Raw genomic sequence first — 27,197 nt, 5'->3', positions numbered from 1 at the left:
AAACGGAATATACATAGAGGTAGAACAGAATTACTTATTAAATATGTATCTTTTCTTTTTTGTTATCTGCCTTTGCATTTTTGAAGTTAATGGATAAAGACTGTTTTAGAGTCGAATAAAATTAAAGAACTTTAAAATTATTTTTCATAAGAGGCAAACTTCTTAGCCTTTTAATGGGTAATGACTTGACCTATATAAGTCTCCTTTGCTGGTGTGTATGGGGTCCTCACAGGGTCCCTGGGATGTTTCCCAGTACAGACTAGATGTCAAGTGACTACTTCATGCTTATACAGCTGAATAAGGAGGTCTCGATACCAGCTGACGAGAGCTATAGTCAAACTGCACAAAAGTCAACAAAGGTCGTTGTTGTCAGCACAAAAACCCTGGATTTTTCCAGTCGTCCCTTCACTTTGGCAACTCTTTCTTAAAGGTGAAGTAGTCTGAATAAGGAGTCTGGAGGCAGAATATCCTGTGTATCAAAACAGAACTTTAAACATCACACACACACACACTCGCACGCACGGTAGCAACTTAGCAATATTTCACAAAGGTAGCTGTCGCAAGCACAGGTTAGTAAAAGTTGTTTGCACAGTGCTAGCTTAGGCTAAAGTGCCAAGTCTAGGACAGGTGCTGAGGCTGGAGGTAGTGTCTGTTCGGCGCTTGGCCAGGACTTTGAAGTACTTTTCTTGGCAAGTGAAAGACAGACGAGTGTGTGAATGGCTGATGGGAGTGTTTGACTACCCACAGAGCCACTCCTACACCCTAAACCCGCCACTCAAGTTGATGGTTCTTTATTGTCACTGGTTTATCCAATTATTAATTCAGAAATGTGACCATTTATAAGACTGGAGAAATTCCTAAATCAGAATCTAGTTATTCTAGGACGCAGTGACTTTGAGCAACATCTCTGGAATTGTGCTTCCCTTTCAGATTGTGTGCAGCTCATGCTGCAGACTTCCCACCAGCTCCAGTGCACCTCCAGCACCAGCTCCAGTGCACCTCCAGCACCAGCTCCCGTGCACCTCCAGCACCAGCACCCGGGCACCTCCAGCACCAGGGCCTGCGCAGTGCACCAGGACCCGTGCATCCCCATGCACCTCCAGCACCAGGACCCGTGCATCCCCATGCACCTCCAGCACCAGGACCCGTGCATCCCCATGCACCTCCAGCACCAGGACCCGTGCATCCCCATGGACCTCCAGCACCAGGACCCGTGCATCCCCATGCATCTCCAGCACCTGGGCCCATGCACCTCCTGCACCAGGACCTGGATTAGCAAATTTCATCGCCTCAGCTGAGGATGTATTTTGGCACATGGTTTCCATAGTGGATGCTGTGCAATGTTTATCTCTGAGGGACATTGGGGAGCTCAGTTGACTTTCTTATAATAGTGTCTATGACTGTATCCATTTCATAGTCAATTACACGTTAGGATAAGTTCGCGATGGGTTACCAGCACGGGCACACGAGATAAGCATAGACACACAAGCTGAAGGAATTTGAGCAAGTTACCTGAGTTTTTGTTTGTTTGTTTGTTTTGGATTTTCTCTTTTCTTATCTGTAAACAGGAGTGGGTGGGTGGGGCGGGGAGTGGTATTTATTTTTATGGAGTTGTTGTGAGGTCAGGAAGACTAGATATACACAACATGTTTAGAAAAGTGAAAGGCGCACCCGTAACAATAAATATACTAGGTATTATTCTGCCTTTCACCAACATTGCTGTTATTAGTTTTGGTTGAGACAGGGTCTTATATAGCCCAGGCTGGCCTCGAACTTCTCATCCTTGCGCCTCTAGTCCTGGGACTACAGATGACAGGTTACAGTGGTACACTTGGTCTGTGTGGTGCTGGCTAACTTAGGGTTTCATGTACATTAGGCAAGCACCCAGTCAACTGAGCTATATCTCCATCCCCAGTGCCATTATCTTCATTTTCAGAACTACCATTTGACTGCTTTTCTTCATTCTTAGATCCATAAATGAATGGAGGAAAGGGGAGGGGATGTCCTGGAGGGTCAGCTTTCTTTTCTAACAACTTACATTTTTTCCCACTACCCATGGCTCAGCAGTGTGCATGTGAGCCATGGAGAGAAAGGAAGAAGGCATCGGCAGTCTGTAGAGAAATTAAAGTTTAGGCCAAGGAAGAAGGTAGGGGTGAGTGGGATTGTCCATTTTTAAGCTTTCCTTTGAGTGTGCAAGCATTGTGTTTTATTAGCTTGTTACCACGTAGATTACACTGAAGGTTTTAGAATTTCATAAAAGAACCTGCAACCTCAGTGGCTCACACATAATCTGTTCTTCTCTGTGATGTTGATCATCATGGTTCCATCAGTAGATTGATTTTCAATAATACAAAAGCAGAAAACCTTCCAAGAAGGGATTCTTAGATGTAGGCCATCTACTGAAAAAGCTTACATGAAATGGATAACCTGGGGGCTGGAGAGATGGTTCAGTTGTTAAGAGCACTTGCACTTCCTGGAATCTGGGTTCAAACCCTATCACCCCCATGTTAGTTTACAGCCATTTGTAACTTCTATCTCAGAGGACGCGATGCCTTTTTCTGGCCTCTGGGGGCATCAAGCAAAATGTCCATACAAACAAACAAACAACAAACAAACCAACCAACAAATAACTATTGGCTGACTGACCTTAGGGTATGCTCTTTCTCATTCCTAGTGTGTTATACAAGCTTTTCACAGAAGACAAACCTGACTGAAACTGGCAGCTGCCAGTTCCAGCCTAACAACAGAACCACCCACAGTTCAATTAGAAATGCAGCCCTGGCTTCAGTTACTTGAGATTGCTGGACACAAAACATCTCTGGACCCAGATGATTCAACAGAACAATGAGCATAAAACAAAAACAAAACGAAACAAAGTAACATCAGCTTAAATGAACACTTCACATTGAGCCTCCAGATTTAGTACGAAGAATTAAACAGCTCAGAGGCAAGCCTTGCCTCCAAAGCAAGCTTGGAGCATTAGGTTGGCCTGCAAAGGCAGAACAAGCATTAGCAGCAAGAAGGCAGGGATGCAGTGGGAAAACTAGCAGTTTGAGTGACATATGAAAGATGAGAGACATGTTTCCACTCTGTGGGGAGGACAAAAGATGTTCCTGGGGGTGAAACAGGCTACAAACAGGCCCACAGAGACACTCTGAAGCACAGAAAAGCAAGCCGGCAGAGACCCAACCAAACCACTGTGCCATCCTGTGGTGTCTCCTAGTTCATGGATGTCAACTGACCCTGTGTCTGGAGCGGCCAGAAAGGAGACAGGGATTTTATAACGACTGCACAGATTCTGGAAGGAAGAGCGGAAGGTGTGTGATCTAAGAGAAGGCTGAGATGGTGTTTTCCTTCTCTTCTTCCTTTCATGTGGCGAAGCCAGACTGAGGAAGAAGTACCCAATGGACTACCGCCCAAGAAGGCTTTATGTAACATGTCTCTGGAGACACACAGCTAGAACGCAACAGACTCAAACGTCAAGCATCCATTAGCTTGATGAGAACACCAGGTTATTCCCACCACTTCACACTGCCTTTATGTTATGCTCTAATACAGGCTTCCACTAATTCACACTACTTCCTGACGCCTCTGATTTCTGAGAACAGCAAGTCTTAGCAGCTGCTACCCCCTAGCTTCCAGGCATCATGACCGGCTACACATGGAACACCGACCGTGGCTGAGATAGCCAGGTTCCACAGTTCCACTGTGGGAGTGAGCTGATGGGCAGTTACCATAGACTTTCCCCTTTATTTTACTAGGAACCCAGCAGGAGGATAGCCTTTAGAAATACACCTTCAGGGACTTCCAATTCTATTAGATTGCCCTTGGCTAAATACTGAAAGATACGGTTCATTCTGCATATCACTTGCTACTTTAACGTGTAGATCCCTCTTACACTTTTTGTTATTTCAGGATTTTAGTTCAAATACTCGCTATAATTTTCAAATATAAATTTTAGATTTTTAAAAATTATAAGCTGAGGCAGAGGCAGGCGGATCTCTATGAGTTCGAGACCAGCCTGGTCTACAAGAGCTAGTTCCAGGACAGGCTCCAAAACCACAGAGAAACCCTGTCTCGAAAAACCAAAAAAAAAAAAAATTATAAGCTAAGCACAGACTCTGGTCTTTATTATTTCAGAAGTGGTCTTTAGATGGTGTGGCCGGAGGGCTTTGTGTATCTCTTGTATATTAATATTGTATGACAGATTTGGATGGCATCCCATCCACTGTCCCTCTCTGACCAAAGGCCACCAATACTGAGATAATAGCTCAGAGTTGCACACTACTGACAGAACCAAGCAGCTGGTTCGTCCAAGGAGCAAGGCTCAGATGTTGGAGGGTGTACCTGGCCATCCGTCCCGATGGTACCTCCGCAGTCTGCCAGGAGCTCCGACATGTCATAGTAGCTGACAAACTCCCACAGACAGGCTTCCAGGTTGAGGTTTCGGTAGAATCGTAAGGTGCTGGAACCCCTGACCGGCACACTGTACTGGTAAGGAAAGGTCTCTCCGACGACCTCCGGGTTCTTCGTGGCATTAGTCAGGAAGCCATGGCGGGTCTTCACTTCGTTGTAGTCCAGCAGGTTGGAGCACTTGTGGTTACCAACCCTTGTGCCATCAGGGCTGAGGGTCAGCTCAAAGTTGGATAGCTCTCTCGTGGAGATGACAGGCAGCATCCCTGTAGGGAAGCACAGCGAAGCGGCGTCTGCCCTTACTTACATTTTTGTTTTAATTTTAAAGAATGCTTTTAAGTTGACAGACTTTCAAAACTAGGTAGAAAGAGTTGGAAGAAGCGGATGGACTTGAAAGTCAGTTTGCAAACTGAGGATCAAGGAAGTGAAACCAACCAGGTTACAAGCACGCCAACTCCCAAGTCTTTACCATAGTTACTGTCTTTATGTCCGAGGTCTCGCTTTACCCACGGTACTTACCATCTATATGCGGCATCGTGACGGTGAGCTTGATGAGGTTTGCGAAGTCTGGGTCCTCGGGACCAGTGTAGCGCAATTTAGCTGAGAATGGCTCCGCCCCCACTACCCCAGGCACGCGGGGCTGACAGAGACCTTGAAGAAAAGGAACACATTTATGCTAAGCACATAAGGAATGTTTTAACGTACGTGTCATTGCTTTCTATATTTTAATATTCCCCGTGATCTAAGACTTGGCTGAGAATGGGCATCAGAAGGAAGGAGAAGACTGTGTGAGAGGCAACCGCAGCATGCATTCGGGGCCCTCTCAACAGTTCCTGGTCAGAATGACCATATATGATGACCATTTATGCCAGGGGCATATTCACAAAATTACTGTATAATGGGAACAGATAAAATGAAAATGGGTGAAATACAATACCAACCAAGTATAGTCAAATGGGGTGAATCCTAATGTTACCCTAGAACAATAAGATGAATCGTGAGATATGTATCATATACTAGCTATAATTAAATATCACTCACCGGAGACTAAAACTAGAAGTGAGTGTGCGTTTTAACAGTGCTGGAGCTGATCATAGAGCTTTGCTGCATTATAGATTCTATTCATGTGTGTGTGTGTGTGTGTGTGAGAGAGAGAGAGAGAGAGAGAGAGAGAGAGAGAGAGAGAGGCCAGAGGTATTGCATCCCCTGGAGCCAGACATACAGCTGTGAGCCACCTGGCATGGGTATTTGAAACTGGACATGGGTCCTCTGGTACATGCTCTTAACCACTGAGCCATCAACCCAGCTACCTAAACCTACTTCTTTAATCTGAGAGTAAACACATTTTAAATAGAAAAATGTGCATTACAAGTTTTAAAACCCATTTAATTTAGGAATAGGAGTCTAAGTCAGAGCTGGAGCACTGGTCTCGCATGCATAAGAGCCTGGGCTCCATTCTCAGCACTTCCGACAGTAAACCAGGGAGAGACGGCTCGGTGATTGAGTCTGCTGACTGCTATTGTGGACGGCCTGGGTTCAGTTCCCAGAACACACAGTGGCTCATAACCATCTGTAACTCTAGTTCCAGGGCATGTGATGTTCTCTTCTGACCTGAGTGAGCTCTGTGCATATACGGTACACATAGGTACATACAAGCATACATACATACACTTCTGACCTGAGTGAGCACTGAGCACACGCGGTACACATAGGAACATACAAGCATACATACATACACTTCTGACCTGAGTGAGCACTGAGTACATACGGTACACATAGGAACATACAATCATACATAATACACTTCTGACCTGAGTGAGCACACATGGTACACATGGGTACATACAAGGATACATACATACACTTCTGACCTGAGTGAGCACACACGGTACACATGGGTACATACATACATACACTTAAACTGAAAATAAATAAAACTTTAAAAACAAACCTAATCCACCAAATCAAAACCAGACCACCAACAAAAACCACACAGAAATGAGGTATATTCACGGTACCGCAGTGTTTCCCCGCCGTTCACAGGGAAACGGTCTCTCACCTTCCTCTCTGCCGATGGTGACGATGGGGCTCATCAGCTCCAGGCCTTCGTTCCCGTTGGTGTTTACGGCACGGGCTGCGCACTGTACCCGGGAGCCAGGCTGGAAGTATATGGAGTCTAACGTGATCATTTTGGATGACGTGAAAAAGGTATCGAAGTCTACCTCTCTCATAGGGCTGGTTACGCCATCCGGGCCGGCAGGAGCGCTAATCAGCCATCGGTAGCGGGTCAAAGTGTCATTGATGCTCTCGCTGGCACAAATAGAGCCCGTTTTGTCATAGTCTGGATATTTGGGATTGCAAGCCTAGGGGAAAGCAAACCAAACAGTGTTAGGAGCAGAGCAGAGAGTATTGGGGACTTGATTCTTCTCAAGCTCCTCCAGCCCTCACGCTTCCATTACATCTCCTCCGTCATGCTACAGTTCGGTCATGGAACTTCTGAATTCTTATTCCCAGCAGTGATCGTTTTTCTGACCTCAGAAGTGTTAATCACGGCACCATCTCTTGAATCCCCAGAGTCATTCTTACCCTTTTCTCTCATGCTTCTGTCCCCTCTCCCTCTGCCCTACAAAACGTATTAGAATCTCCCTGTCCCGTGAGGCTGGTCACACCACCAGGGCTAGCAGGAGTGCCAGCCAGCCATCCATCAGGAGCCCAATCCTTCTCTTCCCTTCGTCACATCCAGCAGGTGGGTGACCTTGACCACTCTGTGCTGTAATGTTCCTTAAGCTGACTCCTTCTGTGCCATTCCCATAAATGGCTCCTTCCCAGATAATTCAAGTCCTCCCTTTCCAGTTCGTTACACACTACTGCTCCACTAACATTCCAACAGGACGCTCTTCTCAGGCATTTCTGCATGAGAACACTTCCTGCCACCCACAGATGAATTCCAGGTGCCATTTAGAGCCCCTTGTAAGCGAACACCATATTATTCACGCCTTGGTACCCCTACGAAGATTCATTGTGTGCCTGTGATATGTGGAGTGTCTGATTACGGCTGCGGTGACATAAAAATACACGTCATAGCTTTTGTTCCCGTGGAACTTAGAAGTCAGTTATGAGAAGGCAGGCAAAACCTGCAATGGCTCCCTCCCATTCTCCCTGACATCCGCCCTCTGTGGAATGATCTCCCTGTACCCGAATTTTAAACTGTCAGAAGTCTACGTGATCCTCCACACTGGAGCTTCCACGCCAGCTCTTACACTCTGCCTCAGAGCTATGGAGCCCGAGTTTCCCCACCTGGCCTTGTTCTTTAACCCCTTCTGTGCCGAGATCATGCTTTACTGGTTTACCTGACAGTGACAGAGTCTTAAGCCGCACACTGTGAACTCAGTTAATAGGGTTCTGTTTGTTTGTTTGTGTTTTGGGAGGGGGAAATGGGAACTTCATTTAATTATTGTTATTTTCTGTTTTTCACAGCTTCAAGTTTAAACCTTAAATTTGCCAAGACAACGCTTATTAAAGTTTATAATTACTTTAAACAGTTGTCCTCTGTGGCTAGAGGGATGGCTCAGGGTTAAGAGCAGTTGCTGTTCTTACAGAGGACCTGGGTTTTGTCCCCACCACCTACGTGACAGCTCACAAATATCTGTAACTCCAGTTCCAGGGGATCTCATGCTTCCTTCTGCACTTTGTGTCAGGCACTCATGACATGCACAAACATGCAAGCAAACATTCATACACATAAAAAAATAAATTTTTAAAAAAATGAATCATCTTAAAAGTTTTCCCAATTTGATCTGTTTCTTACTCACCGTAACGCAGACAACGGGATAGCCAGACACAGGCCCCGCATCCTCCTTGGCTTTTGAAGTGTCATCATATATCAGCAAGGACACAATGTGAGGGACAGAGGGAAAGGTGACATCCGCCATGCTGTTGAACGCCTCTATATATACAATGGCCTTGGTTGCCTGGAAGGAAAGGAGAGCGATCGCTGATTTGTTAACTATCTGGGTTCTCGGAACTTCTCTCTTTCAGAAAAATGACTAGAAAATCCCCGGGAATCACTGTGATGAGAAACTGTCCTGCCCAGTCCCCATGCAGAGTGACAGGCCACACACAGTTTATTTCATGTGACCCTGGTGGCCTTGCTCATCTTGAATGTTTGTAGGGAAGGGACCTAAGCCTTGAGTGGTTCATCCAAAGGCTTGCTACTAGCCCCTGAGATGTTTAGGTTCTTAGGTTTTCTCTTCAGTTGTGAGGCTAGTAGCTAACTCAGATGTGGCTTTGTGAAGCTGTAATAACATGAACAACAACAACAAATCCATTGATGGTGGGAGGAAAAAAACTGACAGACACCTTGAAAGAAGTGAGACTTTCAAGGTCATGGTCTTGTGTGGGCTTTCGTGATGCGGAGAGGCCAGGGAGAAGCTAAGCTTTAGGTGGGCAAAGGCCAGGACTACCTGGACCACGGGATAGAGAAGATGAGAGCTAGTCAGAAGGCGGCTCTGGACACTCTCCACCCAAGGAGGAAAATCATCTCTGCCCTGGCTCTTGAACAGCTTTCCTAGTGCTGATAACTGATAGCACAGTTCTCAAGCATCACCCTGACACTTTCAAGAGTTGAAAATACTGCAAATCAAGTGTGTTTAATCTGGACCAAAAACACAGGGCTGTAGGGTTGCAGCTCGTGATTGCAGAATAAGTATAAAAGTAAATTCGAATTAACATTTTTACCTATAATTTTACAGCACTGTAAAGGCAAAGAAATGTAAGTTGAATCATGGTCACATCAAAGGTATTTATTTCTCTGTTTTTAAGGGTATTTAACAGTAAAAGTGACTTTAGTTATGCATTGTTACTTTACCCAAAAGAATGTTACATGTCACTCCATACAAACAGTGAAAGATTCACAGAAAATCTATTTGATCAAGACTTTGTACCTGCAGATCTTGAGTTCTAAATATGACTTAAAAGGATAACAATGTAGCTTGGGAGATGGCCAAGAGGGTAAGGCACTTGCTGCTAAGCTCAGCATCCTTAGTTTGATCTCCAGAACTCATATTAGTGGAAGGAGAAAAGTAACTTCTGTAAGCTGTCCTATGACCTCCATGTGTGCTCCATGGCACCCCCTCCCACCACAAATACAAAAAAATAAAATTAAAAAATTCTTAAAGGACAGCAATGTCACAGAATTACCATTTTTACTGAATAATAAAAATACTTAAGAAAAACATATTCCCCAATTGATTCCTTATTGATGGTGAACAAGATGATGAAAGCGGTGTAGTACACTTACACATAGTATTGTTGAAACTGACTTCTTCCTACAAACGGCATGTAAGTTAAGAAATTATTTCCACTGTGCAAAAACAAATTCCATGGCGATTGCACTTTGAAGAAAATCTGGTAGGCATTATGATGTATGAAACACATTTTGCGACTATCAAACTTTGTACCTGAAGTTCTCAGCATCAGATTCTAGCCATAGTAGGAGGAACGAGTAGGCACATTGAGGGCCAGGAAAGTGTTTGGTGGGTAAATATGTCTGCTTCAAAGATTGTTAAATAATTATTTCATCTTTGTGGCAGCTAATTCCATGTTCAGTCACGACTTGGGAAGGCTAAGAGTGCTGATGTGGGGCCTAGGGACTACAACTTTGAATTCCCACCAAAAAGATTTTCCAAAGACAGAAAGGAATATCCATCCAATCAGAACAGAAACTAGTGTGGGTGGTTGAAGGGATCATGCACACCCCCTTTCACGTACAACGTCATCATTCCTTTAAAAAGGATTTACTTTTATATCATGTGCATGAGTGTTCGCCTCCATTTATGCATGAGCACTGTGTGTGCAGTGCCCACAGAGACCAGAAAAGGACATAGGATCCCCTGGAATTGAAGCCACAGATGGTTTTGAGCCACCATGTTGGTGCTAGGGCCTGCATCCATGTTCTCTACAAGAGTAGCAAGTGTTCTTTACAGCTGAGCCATCTCTCTAACCCCAAGTCCCCTTTGCTGTGACTTCTTACGTGCGTTTACTCTAAGAAAAGGCTGTGGACTTATAGTCTCACTTACCTGTGTCTCTGCTACCATGTTTTCATCTGGTTTTAGGTGAACCGTGAAGGCTTCCCTCATCTCTCTTATCCCATCGAAGAGTACTTCAATTTCAACAATATGCTGGGTTTCCCCTTCCTTAAACTCGATTTCTACAAATCAAATACAAAGTCACTGACTTAAGCTTTTGCAAATGAACCTGAGATCTTTTTGGAGTGGTTTATAACAAGGACATTTTACACTGGGGTCCAGTACATTGGTGCATGCATGTGGAATGTGTGTGGTTACTTAATGGGAATCAAATCAAACGGCTAATTTATTGCTACTATCTGTACTATACTGTCGCGCGTGCGGGCGTGTGTGTGTGTGTGTGTGTGTGTGTATGTGTGTGTATGTGTGTGTGTATGTGTGTGTGTGTGTGTGTAGGCTAGAGAAGATACACAGCGCCTTATTCTATCACTTTTTATCTTATTCCTCAAGACAGAGTTTCGCACTGGACCTAGATAGACACCTTGGCTGGTGTGCACCAAGCCCTGTTGATCCTCTCATCTCTGGCTCCTACAGCGCTAGGGTTCCAGGCATGGGGAGCCAAGAGAGGTAGTGGGGTTTGAACTGAGAGTTTTGTGATTGAATTATAAGCCTTCTTATCTGCTGAAGTATCTCCCCAGTGTCCACTCACATTTCCTACCATTCTATTCTCTCCAAAGGAAAATGCTAACCATGACTTACTAAATTGCTTTGTTGGTCCACAGTTTGGAAACTGTGAGAGACAGTGAACAGTTTTTATGTCGGGCTATAAAAAGACTCCAGTTTCCCAAACTAACGAAGCCCAGTGAGTGGGAACAGGACCATACATAGGAATGACTGAATGCTAGTGGGTGTAGGGAGATACATAGGCTGGGTTGGAATTATTTAGGTGCATTATTAAATTATATTTTAAAAGTACTTATTTTTGTTGTTGTTTTGAGTGAGGGACAGAGTTTCTGCCCCACTCAGCGAGGACAGCTATGCTGTCATGGGAACGCAATCTAACCACTAGAGTATGTTGCTAATATTCATTTTTAAAAAGTTAAAGCAATACGATGATTGGGTTTTATTGAAGTCTGAGCAGCAGACCTTACTGCAGAAACTAGATGAGTTAATCTGAAGGTGTTATTCCCCCTTTGGAGGAACTGCATTCAGAAAGAAAAGAGGAAGAAAGACAAACACCATCGTTCCAAATAGCAGAGCCAGCGCTATATCCTGACGCATCTGCAGTCAGGAATCAATTCTTTATGGCAGAAGACTGCACTGCTCACGTGCTTCCCACACTTCTGGACTTCAAAAAGCTTTATCACCAATTATAACAAAGAAATTTAACAACCAGCTATTAATCAACACAATTAAAAATTTTGTTCCAATTCTGTATATAATTTTCCCCCATCACTAGCCTTATTATGCTCTTGGAGTTCAACAGTTTTAGATATTTTTTTAAGCTGCCATGAAAAACACAGGAAGATGAAAATAATTATTTCTAGCCTACCAATTGGTTTTTAAATTTTTAAAAGCAAATTTTGGTGTGAGTGTGTAGGGTATACAATGCGATGCCATTTTATAAATAATCTGGATTGATCTGTCTGGTGTGATTTCTAAAAATTACTTTTTTAACATTAAAAACATTGGGGAATTTCATAGGAAAACACCAACACCTGAGTTGTTTTGTGTCTTCCTTGGTAACTGTCAATTAATGGCGCCTGTGAGCTTTTCTCCACAGTGGACTTTCAGGTTGACCAGCATTCCAGCTTCTCTGTGTTCCCTGACTTCACCCACTTCTGACACCAGATGTCAATGTGTAAGCATTCAAATTTTTGCAGCCCCCTCCAGTTATGCAGAGCAAAAGTCTAAGATGTTTTAAAACAGTTTATTGCAAACATCTCAATGGTTGTCTCTGGATGTGTATTTTCCTGATGAGATCAGTCCCATTTGCCTTATGCTCTCTCATTTCATTTCACAAAAGTTCAACTTTTGTGGCAATGTTTTCCCTATTTGATTGTGCATGACCCCAATTTAGATCATAAAATGAATAATTAAAACATATTTTAGAAAAAAAATCTGTCAAATTTTATTATAAGCAATAAGCTTAGTGGTTATTTGGCACCCAGGTGGATTTAGCATTGTTTAACTTTGCCCTTGCTTGTGAGTTTACTACATATTTATAATTTTTCTCTGTTCCCTAAAGGGATAACTTTATTTCTAAGACAAATAATTTCTGTTAAAAGGTTACACAGTGACATTTCGACAGTTTTTCTTTCATGTAAAATCTGTTCATTACAGGAAAAACTGACTTCAGATTTTGTAATTGGGTAGAAAAATCTGTTTTGTTTTCATGGCTTTTGAATTACAAATGACGAGCTTCCAAGTCTGGGAATAACACTGACTGTTTCTGCAAGGGAAACTAAGCTCTGTTGTAGAAGCTGTGATGTTTCTTATTAATGTTACTTACTAATTTTGTTACTGACTCAATAACCCATCAGTCACTTGTAAAATTTTGTTAATGAGTCAGAAAATCAAGGTGAATGCCCACAGCACTGTGATTAAAGAAGTAAGGGCTGCTGGGGCCGCTGAAGGTAAGAGGCAGAAAAGCAGGAACATTTGCTGATAAGCAGAATTTATGTTTATGATTATGCTGTTAGCAAACAACGCAGAGAGATGGGGGCGGAGCAGGGGGGAGAGGAGAGAGAGAGAGAGAGAGAGAGAGAGAGAGAGAGAGAGAGAGAGAGAGAGAGAGAGAGAGAGAGAAGCATCTGGTTGTTTCACTAGCTCTTGGAAGTAAACAATGGATTGGTACCCAAACTTGCAGAAGGAGAAAACGACAGAGGCGCCTACACCCCACAGAATCAGGCTGCCATGGCTGGTATTTTATCACCTATTCACTGTCCTCTGTTAGTACACTGCTTTTAATGTTTGAATGAAGCTGTCCAGCATGGCTAGCACACACTTTCAAAGTCACCGCAAATATACGCTATAACATCTGACCACAGAATGGGAGTAAAACTCACAGTTCGTGGGCTCCAAATACACACAGCAATTCTAAAATTTCCCTCAGAGAAAGTTCTGGGGATTCTGCGCTTTGTCATTCTAGAGGTAGTTTAAAAGCTCATTTATTTTCTCTCCCCCTTCCCCACCTTTCCTCACAGTCTCAGTCCCAACAGTGTAGTCACAATCTAGCTGGTGAGAGACCCTAGGAGACCTGTACCTTCTGACACTGGGTGATAATCCTCTCCGGAGGTGGCCGAGCCATCCTTGGTATGGACTCTCACAATGGAAACCTTTGAAGTGTCTCCTTGGCGGACCACTGGAATTTTGACAATCACTGACTCTCCTGGTTCGTTGGGTTCAGTGATGCTGAATTTGGTTTCTCCAAATTTGATCACAGCTTCTAAGAGTGTGGAAAACACAGACAAATTAAGTGGCTGGCAAAGGGTGGTGGGGGTAGTGCTCGTCCCCACTTCTGTTTCTTTCCACATAGGGGGGTTTATTATTGTTATCCTCTCGCCTTCTCTCTGATGCCTCAACATTAGTGTGAGGGCAGAAGGAGAAGCTGGTGAGTGACATCTCAATCCTTCCTGGGAAATGGTGAGCCCACAGAAGGCATGTCCTCTGTGGTGTCTCTTTGTCCCCATAGAGCTTATAAGAGAATGCCATTGAGAAGGGGCATGGAAGGGGAAACCACTGGCCCAGGACCGGGTAGACATAAAGACCTATGTTGGGGTGAGGGCAAGTATAGGTATGAAGGCTTATGCTTCACTATGCAGGCATAAACCATAGCCAACCCAAGGAACTTTGTCAATTTTTAAATTTTGCAGTGATGGCCTTGAACTCAGGGTCTTGTACGTGTTAGGTATGAACGTGACCATTGAACTATATCCAAAGCTTTTCAGTTTGTCAGTTTTTGTTATGTGTGCATGCTGGGGCCTGAAGTTGCTGCTGCTTGTCTTCCTCCAGAACTCCCCACTTGATTTTCCGGGGCAGAGGTTTTCGCTGAACCCGGAGCTTGCCAATTTGACTAGTCTTAGTTAGGCAGCTTGCACCAGAGATCCTGCTTCTTCTGTCTCCTAAATGAAGTAGGGGATTATTGGCAGGTTTCCGCACCTGTGCAGCTTTTATGAGGTTCTGGGGACATAAACTATCATCCTCAAGCTTGTCTGGCAAACACTTTATCTATCTACTGAACATCCTCCTAGCCCCTAAATTTATCAGTGTGGGGGCTGTTTTGTTCCCCACTTGTTTTCTTATGTCTCAGTTGTCTGCAAGTCCCACTGAAAAAGAGGGGATAATTTTCTGTGCCACCCAGGAACTCAGGGGTGGGAGTGGGGTGGGGAACGGGCTTCAGTTCCAGAGTCACTGCTTAGCAAAGGCAGCGACTCCTTACTGTCAGCGTCGTCCTGGATCCTTATCAGAGTTTCATTTTGCTCGCCGACTGCAGCCCCAAAGGCAGAGCTGCTCTGCGGCGAGCCAAGTACCAGGCGCAGCTCCTCCACGTCCTCATACAAGTCATCATCCATCAGCTCAAGGACGCAGGGCTTCTCTGTCTCACCTGGAGCAAACGACAGTGACACAGGATAGAAGGAGACACCGACAATGAGAACCAAGCAGAAGAGCAAGGGTGTTGCTGTCCCCTGCTCTGCCAGCGCAAAGACTACCGTCTGTAATAGGTCTCGGATAGCTATTTGCTGAACATGGGACTATTTGCACACAGGCCCATACTTATAAAGAGTTCTGCAGTTTCTCTCTTTACAGTCTAGCATTCGCCTTGGACAGCAAAGGAAAAAGGAAATGCTGGTTTTGTGCGTGAGTTTCTAGAACTGTGGTGGGGAAGTGAATCAAGAGACCACTGCTCATGGTCCCGGTTAATCTCACTGCACAGGGTTTTCATGTTACTAACTTTTGGCTTGTTGAACAAATCATTGACCCAAAACAGTTGGATTTTTGACTCTAATAACTGGGGCCAATATTATAGGCCTGACTTTTTCCAATCTCACTAAAAATTCTTTAAAAACAGATGAGCGGCCATATGACATACAAGCATATGGATGCTCAAATATTAATAAACAAGCTTTACTGCTGGGCACTTAAGTTGTTCTCAATACTCCATCAATACGAGCATAACTCTCCACACCTTTGTCCTTTTCGATAGAATATATTCCACAAAATTAAACTATTAGGACAAAGTAGTGAGATATATGAAGGCACTGACATATATTAAAGTGTGAGATAATGGGTTGGAGAGGTGGCTCAGAGGTTAAGAGCATTGACTGCTCTTCCAGAGGACCTGAGTTCAATTCTCAACCCCCACGGGGCACCTCACAACTGTCTGTAATTCCAGTTCCTGGGGATTCGACACTCATGGCAAAACACCAATGTACGTAAAATAAAAGTAAATAAATTTAAAAAAACGTAAATGCAGGAGATGCATTTTTGCCTAAGAACATTTCAATATTAACTCAATTTCTAGCTTTGTAAAATTTGCATATTTGATAGGTTCTTTACTGCTGAGTTCTGAACTAACAATAAAATACATCATTAGGAATCAAAAGGTTAATGAAGAGACCCCAGGATATCTATTCAACCTGCTGCAATGCATATGCCTGGTCATTTCATGCACATAAGCTCATGTTGCAAGCTTGTTGGGAAGCTGGGAAATTTGATTTCACTCTCTCTTCCTGATGACCTGTTTCTCAATTCACAATTGGGGTTCTTAAATTACACCCAGAAACTTCAAGGGCTTAAGGCATTGTCTCCATAACCTTGATGACCTGAGTTTAATCCTCCAGACAAGGTCTGGGAGGAAGAGAAATGCCAACTCCTAAAACTTGTCTTCTGACTTCATGTCAGCTGTGGCGTGCACACGCCCCTCCCCCATGCTCATACACCCCAAATCAAAAAATTAATAAAAGATTTAAGATGTTTCTGAGCTCACACATACCAGGAAGAAACGTGACAACGGAGGCATCGGTATTTGGGCGTTCTTCGAAGTCCGTCATCACCTGCGCCGAGGCCTGCCTCGTGTAGCATCTCACAGAGGACCTGTGCTGGACATCGCCACTCCTGGAGATCACGGCAGCTACACGCGCATCATTTTCACTGCAAGTGTACACTCTTTCTTTGAACTGCATCTTAGGCACTGTGCAGAAAAGAAATGCATGGGTCAAAACGCGCAGACACGTCCTTTCTTTCAAATGGCATTTCAGGTGATACGGTTTAAGGTAGATAATAAGACAAAAAAAAAAAAAAATGAGAAAAGCGTCTCGGTCTCTGCTCAGTTCATATCCCCGTGAACATTTCATTTCCCTGTCATTGCAGTTCTCCTCAGACTCTGTTACGATGCAAGCATGCGCAATGGAAGCTGAAGATGTAGACAAAACTGGCGACTTTCAGATGTTTGTATCAAAACTGCTGTGTGGTAGGTCACACACTTTAAAATTTTCTTGATATGAAGAACATGAAATATTGTACACATAATAACTGAAGGGACTGCCAGCCCGGGCCTGGCAAACGTGGCTCTGGCAGGCCTGTCCTTCTCTCCAACGCTCTCTAACTTGCTAAAAACCATTAGATTACATTCCTAAAGCTAGCCAGCAAGGTCTGTTCCTTTATTTGGCCACTTCCTCCTCCTGAGGCCGACTACCGAGGTTCAGCTATCAAAGTATTTAAGTCCAGTAACCAAAAGCCTCTGCCCCCTTTGGCTCACCTAATTAACATGCTTACTTAAAATTAAACACCTCATCCTAACAGGGTTTCTCCTTCTACCTTTATAAACCGCCATTTGCCTATGGGTCACTCTGTCTCTCTATCCAGAGGCAGTCATTTGACCCTTTGAGACAAATACCCAATGCCCACCACTCTCTTGTTCCCTCCCCCTTCTCCCTTGTCCCTGATCTCCTGTCTCTGTCTCTTATTCCCTGCCCTTTGTCTCTCTGGGGCAAATAAATCTCCTTTGTGGTGAGGGCTTGGTCTTGGGGTCTTGAACCAATACCTTTCCTTTCAAGGACCTGTTATACAGGAATGGTAGGGAAAGCTGACTGTGTGCATGTGTTAGTTTTAAGAGACATCAAAGCCAGGTCAGTCACACACAGGCCTCATTGATAACAGGTTCCTTTCTTCCAAGAACCATTTCATGGTAGGAAGGTACGCAGATTTCTGTGGTGAGTGATGATATTTAGAGAGGCTTGCCGTGAGATTTTGCCGTGAGGCTTGCCGAGGAGCCTGGAAGAGGCAGAGACCAGCCCCAGCGTCTAGAAGAGACACTCTCCATCCTGTTGAGCTGTCTGCAGACTGTACAGTGTGCTCCGGGTTTCCAGCTTTGTGAACTGTCACCCATGTTGGGGTGGGCTTTGGTGGTGCAGCTGACTTTGAGACATTTCTGTTTCTTGTCAGTGACCCCAACAGAACTTATAGGTCTGACCAGCTGGACTCTTGTGGTATCCTTACTTTGGTCTCCTTAGGAGGAGTGACACACAACAACAGTGTTATTTGACACGTGATTACAGAAATCTGAGGTGTGGCTCGGTGACAGAAATGTCTTAGTGTTAAGTAGAAAAAGACCATGGCCACTCAGCTCCATGCAGGTAGTGAGGACATGTTTGAATCACTCAAGACATTAATGACAATACTACATTGCTTTTTAAAACATAAAAACACTAACGATTTTCTTTAAAGGCTGTCTAAATCTATCAAAATGAGCAGGAAGAGAAAAGACTTGGGGTGTTTGTATGGGGTGAATGGTGTCTCCCACGCCAACATCTTATATATTGAAATCATAGCCCTAGTACCTTGGTAATAGGCAGGTAATCAAGTTTAAGGTCATTAGGACTGATGTCAGCCGGATATGCAGGTGTTCTCATGCCATACAGAGAACTGGTCATACGGATGTCTGAAGAGGCACGGGGACAAGTCAGTGAGAGAGGCCTGTGGCATCTTTCCCTTGCAGCCTCCGCTGGAACCAAGGCTGCTGACTCTCGTTTAGGCTCCTCACTATCAGTGCGGAGGCTGCTGTTGTTCAAGCCATCTGGTCTGTGGCCCTTTGCATCGTCAGCCTTAGCAAATGCAAACGGTTGTACATAGCTTAACACCCTACCTGCCATTTATACACATTCAGTCTTAGCACTGTAAAACTGAAAGTCACTCACAGTCTGAGGCGGAGTCATTTATGAACACCGTGGCCTTGCTGGGCTCGCCAAGGGCCGCATTCATCGGCATGCGAAGTACCAATTCAAACTTTTCAACTCCCTCCAGCACGGGTCTTCCCAGGTCATCCAGAATGAGAACACGAACAGTCTGCATGTTGACTCCCGGTGTGAAATCTAAGCTGCGACTGATTCCCACGTAATCCGTTCCAGCTAAAACCATAAGGAAAGGATTATTTACACGGGGACCAAATTTTTAAAAAATGAATTATATAGATGAACGTATAGTTAATGATTTATACTACAAAATATATACAAAAATACCACAGAGAAATATGTTCAGTTAACAAGATGGAAAAGATTGGTATCTACGTGGTTGTTGATGTAGTAAATCTAAACTGGAGGTCTAAACCTTATCTCCAATGGCTGGACTTGAATTACACATTCTACCATTCCATTTTCTCTCTTTTCCATCTTTATTAAAGTCCTTTAATAATCAGTTCTAAAACAACCAGCATATCAATCAAATGCATGGTAAGATTGTTTATATATAATAGATATATTTAAATTTTGTTCATGTCAGTTAAATGTCTTTCTTGTTTCTGTTTCTGGAGTGACTATTTTACTGGGGCCTATTGTGGCCTCTTGGTTAGAACCCAACACTTTTCAGTGCTAAGTTCCTCTGCCCCCATACTCACTCTAGGTCATGAAAGCAAACATCAATTCCAAAGACATATTTGATATTGAATTTAGCATTTTTGAGACCATGTAGTAGATATGTAGTGTTAATACCTCCATTTACATATAAAGCAGGTAGAAGTACAATTGTCTTTTAATCTTCAGCCACTGCATCCAAGAAGATTTGAGGGTGGGGGACAGTAATTCTGTATGATTGGTTTCTTTTCTTACTAGTCTGGCAATTCTAACTCTCTCTCTCTCACACCTGTTTTATCTCTGAATTTGCAACTATGAGTGTATTTATCTTTGATTGATTAAGAAATAAAATTTATATTCCTTATAACGATAAGGGATAGAAACCATAAAAAAGGTGTAACTGGGTGGAAGAGTATGTACTGGTCACTTGCAAAGTTGTGAGCACGTGAGTTCAATCTTTAGCATCCAACGCCCCCCTCCCACCAAAAATAAAAACAAATACACACACACTCACAAATGTTTCCTTATGTTTCTTTTGTATTTTTTGTTTTGTTTATTCTTATTTTTCCTTATGCACAGCCTCAATTTGAATTTCATTCTTAAAAGTGAATAATTTGCCTGGTGTAAGTGGTGCACACTTTTAATACCTGCACTTGGGAGACAGAGTTTAAGGCCTGTATGATTTACAAAGCAAGTTCTAGGACAGCCAGGGCTATGTAGAAAGGCCCTGCCTCAAAATACTACTACTACTACTATTACTATTATTATTATTATTATTATTTGGGGCTGAACATGATGGCATAAACCTTTGTCAAAAATATTAGTAGTTACTTGCAGTGTACAAGGTGCAGTGCTGGTTAACTATATTCAAGTAGTTAGGACGTATGAGTAGCTTTTAAAATGGAGTGATGACTTCAACAGGTAGTGTGTATGATGAGATCCATGTGCACTTGCTCATGTCACACACTAGTCACACAGGAGGGACGGGTGTATATAAGAGAAATCATATTCAGCTGAAAAAAGGAAAAGAAAACTTTCAGCTTCATGTTTGCCCCTAAAGTTTGTCTGGGATAAGAGGCAGTGCTGTGTCACCTCAGACAATTTACGTAGCGCTGTGTAGAGGGAAGCCTGCTGAATCTGAAGTGTTTACATGGACACTTGTTAAAACAAGGAGGGAGCCAAGTGAAGAGGCACACCGGGGAGAGGCTGAAATGTTTTTAGATTCTGTGAGGGTGGTGGGTATGACTGCTCCCCTGGTAATGTCAGAACAGCTAAGTGTATTAGGTTTGCTGGGTAGAGAACCAAGTCATGCAAATCTGGACATCGCAATTTAGCCATTGAATCTCATAACTTGGACTCTGGTTCATGGTGCCTAAATCTCTTTCTTTACAATGGTAAAGTCTAAATTTACACACTTCATAGTAATAATTTCAGGAAAAGTAAGCCATGAAGAATGTTTCCACGAGGTGAAGCGCTTGGTAGCTGGACACAGTTGAACGACACAAAGGCTAATTTAGCAGACTGCTCACCATCCGCTGAGGGGGGCTCCGTTTTCCGGGACCTCACGGTGACACTCGAAGGCCTGGAGAGGTCAGTACCCGTCCTCCATACCTGCACCTCCACGTAGCCGGAACTCTCATCCACGGAATACTGGACATCACCAAAGTAGAAGATGGGTTCTGTCAACAAGGATACAGAAAACACTGCTGTTATTTCTCTCTCTTTACATCAACCATCCCCTAGCCTGCTTTGTATTGGCACTGCCATGTTTCCTTTGAGTGAGTTAATAGACCTCATCTCAAGGTACATGACTTGGCTTGCTTTTCATGTATGCAATGCCTGTATTGTTGTGTTTTCAGGTGCTGGGGATTGAACCCAGGGCCTCATGCGTGCCAGGAAAGTGCTGTGCCACTGAGTTACATCCATGAATTCATATGTAGGTTATAACTGGCTTCTAGGCATCCTTAGAAGCTTAGCTGAAAAAATACAATCAAATGAAGCACAGCACATAACACTTTGTAGACCAGGCTGGCCTCGAACTCACTGAGGTCAGCCTGCCTCTACCTCCCGAGTGCTGGGATTAAAGCTGTGCTCCACTACTGCCTGGCTCTTTGTTTTTTTAAGTTTTGCCTGAGCACTCACTAACCCACTGTGGGACAGAGAGGTAGTATTTGCCTTAAGCTATCTTCTGGTCAATTGGACTTAGATTTAACTCACGATATTTGAGTCTACTTTTAATTAGTAGGATTAGACTCTATAAACTAGACTAGTATAAAACAAGGATTAGTCCCTAGACTTGAGAGAGACACAGAACTGGTTGCCAGTTATTTGTAGGGCTTTTGGTATCCTCTATACAAACTGAGGTTTCACTAAAATAATCTCATACTAAGAGGCTAGCATCTATCCTCATGAATGTGAAGGATACTATCTGTAGTTCCTGCCTCTGGAGCACTGTTTTCTCCTGTGTTGGTGATGCATTGGAATGGATGTAGCTGGCTCCTGTTAATTCTTCTATCTATTCTCTTTATGATTAATCTGTGACTCTTGATATAGCTGCCAGGGGTCTGAAGGACAGTAGATGACGAGGGAAAACAGATGAATTACGGGAAAACTTTTTAAAATACTTGATTTTGAAATATGAATAGCCGTCCAGGAAACTGCAAATAGTTCCCCATTGAGAGTTTAGCATATAAGCAGTTATTATCAAAGTAAAATAACCAAGTGAGCACACGAAAAGCAATCTATTTATTTGTCTTTCGTTTTACAAGATTCAAAAGGAATTTATCCAAGAATACATGGCTCACTCCAGGGCTTCTTAGCATCCTTAAAGGGATGTTGTTCTAGTTCTTAGAATTAGATTGAACTCTCCAAAAGCTCAAGGGGAAGGGAGACACAGGGTGCCTTTGGGGATGAATGTGGTGGTGGGGTGAGCTCTGGGAGAGAGCACTTGTCTAACTTTTACAAACCCTGGATTCCATCCCCTGCATGCGGGATAAAACAAAACCACAGAAAAAGCCCAAGGCAGTCTTTCCTCACTCCCCTATTTGCAAATTAATTACCTTTTTCAGAAGGTATACTACAAATGCTGGCTTCTTTTCTTCCTCCAACTGGTAGGCATATTTCAAAGCTTCTAGCTCCACTGGCCTCTTAGATAATATTGAAATCAATCTTGGAAATGTTTGCCTGTTTTGGTTTGGAGGTGATAAATCTGCCTATGGCATGGTTCACCTCCCTGCTCTCCTTTCAACTTGGACGTTTGAGTGTCTGTACAGATGGAGTTGTTATCTTATAACCCTAGGCAAGCAGACCTGAATGACAAACGAATACATTCCTTACATTTCTCACATCTGAGGAGGGGCAAAGGTGAAGGGAGAGAAGCCAGAAATGATTATTCTAAGCCGAGGGCTGAACTAGGCACAGCAGCTTCTCCTCAAGAGGCTTTCATGATTATCATGGAGGCTTGGTCATGTGCCTCCAACAAGTGACCTTTCTAAGTCTCTCTACATTTCTGGTATCACGTGAATTAGGTTTCTGAGCAAAAGCGGTACCTTCCGTCCTCCCAGTCCTCAAAGATGAATATTCGACATGGAACTGAATAAAATCCCGTGAGCATCATCATAAAACACCAAGGGAGCAACATGCTGGGGGTGGTGTGTGTATGGGGGAAGAGACGAGGGTGGGTGGAAGAAATTGTGTTTGCACGCGCACTCATACACATCCTGCTAACCATAGAGCAAATCTTTCACCTTATAGCTTAACATGCTGTTCACAGATGAAACCAGGGAGAGAGAAGAGAGGGAGAGAGAGAGAGAGAGAGAGAGAGAGAGAGAGAGAGAGAGAGAGAGAGAGAAATGACTAAGCTGTAACAAGATGCAGACAGAATCAGCATATGCCAATGACATGGAACATTGGTGCCTTTAGCCACAAGGAGAAGGGGGAATAGAGGTGTGACCTTAATGGTAAATTCTCTCATTTTAATAAGAAGCTAATAGGAATTTGGAAAGGTAACACATGAATTCTCTAAAATGAAGCATTCCTTGGTCAGCAGACTTAGGTTAGTTGTTTGATTTCTATCTGCTGAAGGTGACAGGAAGATTGGTTGAATAGTCAGCTGTAATGATTATAGTTAAAACCAGAGGAGATTTTTTTCAGAAGATTTATTTATTCATGTATTTTATGTATATGAGTGCTCCATCTTCATGCACACCAGAAGAAGGAATCTGATCCCATCACAGATGGTTGTGTGCCACCATATGGTTGCTGTAGGGAACTAAACTCAGGACCTCTGGAAGATCAGTCAGTGCTCTTAACCGCTGAGCTATCTCTCCAGCCCAAACCTGAGGAGATTTTAACACAATCGTTTCTACAGCACAAAAACAACAGCAATTAAAAGAAATAACCCCACACTATGCCTAGCAAGTTGCTTGTTTAACAAATCAAAAGAAATAGAGTTTGGGCATCTTTGTGTCTTCTCAGTATAGATAATGAAAACTCAAACGGTGGTGGTTATATTTAAATTTCTCATTTTTTTTCTTATAAATTCTAAAATTTGAATGGACTTATAAAGGCTACTACTGGGTCAAATCTTATGCAGAAGGTAGTAAAATGGTCCTGGAACTTCTAAAAAATTTTATATGTATGAGTGTTTTGTCTGCATGTATGTCAGTCTGTAAAACACTTGTGTGCCTGGTGCATGGGGGAAGCCGGAGGAGGGTATTGGGTTCCCCAGAACTGGAGTAACAGATGGTTGTGAGCTGCCATGTGGGTGCTGGAAACTGAACCCAAGTCTTCCGGAAAAGCAGCCAGTGCTCTTAACCACTGAGCATCTCTCTAGCCTTGTGCTTGGGACATTTAAAAGAATACCACAGGACCAAAAGGAGGGAATGAATGAACGGCTAAAGCTCACTAGAAGACAAAGAACCTACGCAAAACCCAGGACAGCTGATTTGTCTGCTCTAGCAAATAGTTTTTATAAGGACAAGTTTTACCGAGTGTAGTGGTTTGAATAAAAATGGTCCCCATAGGTTCTATATTAATGCTTGGTCATCAGAGAGTGGCACTATCTGAGAAAGATTAGGAGGTGTGATCTTGCTGGGAGAAACACGTCACTGTTGGCCAGCTTTGAGGTTTCAGAAGTTCAAGCCAGGCCCAGTGTCTCTCTCTTCCTTCCGCCTGCAGATCTGGATCTAGAACTCTCAGCTATTTCTCCAGCACCATGTCTGCCAGCACACTGCCATGCTTCTGGTAGTGATGACAATGATCTAAACCTCTGAAACTCTAAGCCCCAATTAAATGCTTTCCTTTATAAGAGTTGCTGTGGTCATGGTGTCTCTTCACAGCATTAGAACATTAAGACACTGAGCCTCTTTGGTAAGCTTCACTCTCCCTCTGTCTCTCTCGCTGGCACTTGGGTTTTAAAAATCAATACTAACTGGAGACCTCTGTAAGCCTGACATAGACATATTCACATTACAATCTAGAGCCAAGTAGAAAACACCCATTCAGTTGCCAAATTTGGCACTTAAGTACATACGTACTGCTGTACCGCAACTTGAACCGCAGTTAAGCTCACTCGCAGACTTAATGTGGAACAGTCAGCAGCTGCTACTATCAAGGGGAAGAGGCTCCCTGCATCCTCCACTCACTGAAAACATTACTCGGCCCTTCATCCCTCTCAGACAAGAGTTCAGAGAACATGTTTAGTCTCTCCGCACAGGACAGATAAGTCTCATCTAAAGCATGGGCAAACCCCCCTGCAAAGGGAAGTTTTCAGAGGCTGCTGCAGACAATGTGTGAAATTCCCAAAGGAAGCCAGGATCTCTCTTCATTCTTTGGGGCGCTCTTGAAGTTCAAGGGCAGAGGTGGCAAAGGCGCTCATGCTAGGAGACTTACTAGGGCTCATAGCCGGAGTCAGACTTACCAGGCTGCGAACACTTTCACTTCACCTCTGCCGACGTGGAAGTGAAGGGAAAGGCTTGGCAAGACCACACAGCTCACACACCTGCAGAATAATTCAAGCTCTCTTCCCAGAGGGGAGGAAGTGAACTCTTTATTATTTATTTATTTATTTGGTGTCTGGATTGGTGTTTACGATTTCATTGTGTCTCCTGAGATGAAAGGAAGAGGTGCAGGCTGTAATTGCTATCCGGTGCCTAATCTTACTGACTCCTGTGTGCCCAAGAACCATCAGGCAAGCAAAGCTCTGTAGATTTAACTGTGTTTGCTTAAAACTGAATGGGATGCAAGTCTGTGTGCTATCTTTGGGCAAAGCATCAACACTGTCTTTGGATTTGGTATTGAAAATAATGCAAGGGGATCGACTCTAACCTAGGAATCTCTCTGGAGTTTCAGTGCTGCCCGGGTTTGCTTTCCATTGCTGTAAAAAATAAGCACCATGACCAAACGTGGCATGGGGAGGAAAAGGGTTTATTTGATTGACAGGTCTGGACTGTAGCTGAACTCTGAGGCAAGTCAGGGCAAGAACTCATGCAGGAGAAGAGGCAGAAACCATACATAGAGGAAGACTACTTTCTGGTTTGCTTCCCTGGCTTGCTCAGTTACCTTTCTTGTATTCCCCAGACCTATCTGTCCAGAGGGGGAGGGGTTACAGCCACTCACACCATTCACAATCATGGGAAGGTTCCACAGACAAAGCCAGGGGTCAGCTTGATGGAGGCAGTTCCTCTACCGAGATGTCCTCTTCCAAGAGCTGCCGAGGTTTGTGTAAATTTGACAAAAACTGACCAGCACAGACCTTTACGGCTTCCTGAGTACTCACAACCCACTTCCCACAGGCATGTCAAGGTCATTTTTTTTTTTCCTCAGGGTGGAGAGGGTTAGTTCCACTCCTGTATCCTTTTCTTTTTGCTTTGCTGTGATAAAATACTCACAGAGCAACTTTAGGAAAGACGGATTTAATTTGGTTTGTATTTTGAGGGGATACATCATGGCAGGAACACGCGGTAGCTAGACATGTTGCCTCCGCGTTCATTTGCAGAGCATGGACAGGAAGTGGGGCTAGTCTAGCAACCCTCAAGGCCCACCCCTAGAGACACAACTCCTCCAATGAACCTCCACTTACTAAAGGCTTTATACCTTTAAAGACAATGCCAACAGATGGGGACTGAGTGTTCAAACACACAAGTCTGTGAGGGACAGTTCACACTCAAACCATAACTCCATCCTCCTGGCTTCTCTCCAGTTCATCACTAGACACAGCTAGCATCACCTGATGCTTGAATTCTCCCAAGGACCATTTAAAGAGACTCTTGACAGAAACAGTCAGCCCCAAAGGCAGTAACACCACACTTACCGCCTTGCTGGAAAGCTTCTAGTGCACCCCACTATCCTTAGGATGTCCCCAAACTCCTCACTATGGACGACAAGGCATTGAATCTTAGGGTCTCTCTCTGCCCTTTATACCCCGTGTTGGTCACTGTCTGCTCGGTAACAGCATCGGGGCTATCTTGTATGTTCTTCTCCCAGCCTCTGGCTGTCTCTTCCAGTCTTCCCTTAGGAAAATGCTGCTTTGGGGACCATTCTGCCTTCCCTCTTGTCTCAGCCTGTAGGGGCAGAGCTAAGCTTCCTTTATTCATGTATACTTTCTGGGCACTAGCTCTATCCATATCTGTCAGTGGAGCGAATTAGCAACAATGTAAAGGTCATTTATTGCCCATAGCAACTGAATTAATGCATGTGCCTCGTGCCGGAAGCCAAGTACACTCAGTGCCAGACAGTGGCAGTGTGCACCGCAGAGGGAGTGTGTGGTTCTTTGTGCCAGAGAATGACTCTGTAAGTCCTTCTTGATCTGGAAGTATAAATACAATCCTAAATTATTTTGGCTGGGTCCCACTTTTCTTTCCAGAAATACTTTAAATACATAAATCTATATCCTAAAAATGGCCTCCTG

General features: G+C 43.7%; 1 protein-coding gene across 1 annotated transcript in view; it reads right to left on the bottom strand.

Annotated features, from left to right (window-relative positions):
- The window catches only part of Frem2 (FRAS1 related extracellular matrix 2), a 126,086-nt gene that overhangs the window by 14,659 nt on the left and 84,230 nt on the right, over positions 1-27,197 (bottom strand). The window contains exons 7-16 of the mRNA XM_057756986.1: positions 20,818-20,967; positions 18,638-18,847; positions 16,435-16,632; positions 14,881-15,045; positions 13,705-13,887; positions 10,491-10,621; positions 8,226-8,384; positions 6,473-6,776; positions 4,933-5,064; positions 4,348-4,679 (exon numbers count right to left, since the gene is read on the bottom strand). Of these exons, the coding sequence (XP_057612969.1) occupies positions 4,348-4,679; positions 4,933-5,064; positions 6,473-6,776; positions 8,226-8,384; positions 10,491-10,621; positions 13,705-13,887; positions 14,881-15,045; positions 16,435-16,632; positions 18,638-18,847; positions 20,818-20,967 (1,964 nt within the window). The remainder of the gene's footprint in view (positions 1-4,347; positions 4,680-4,932; positions 5,065-6,472; positions 6,777-8,225; positions 8,385-10,490; positions 10,622-13,704; positions 13,888-14,880; positions 15,046-16,434; positions 16,633-18,637; positions 18,848-20,817; positions 20,968-27,197) is intronic.

The sequence above is a fragment of the Chionomys nivalis genome, chromosome 24, assembly GCF_950005125.1.
Source record: "Chionomys nivalis chromosome 24, mChiNiv1.1, whole genome shotgun sequence".
NCBI lineage: Eukaryota > Metazoa > Chordata > Mammalia > Rodentia > Cricetidae > Chionomys > Chionomys nivalis.
This window is presented reverse-complemented; position numbering and strand designations above follow the sequence as displayed.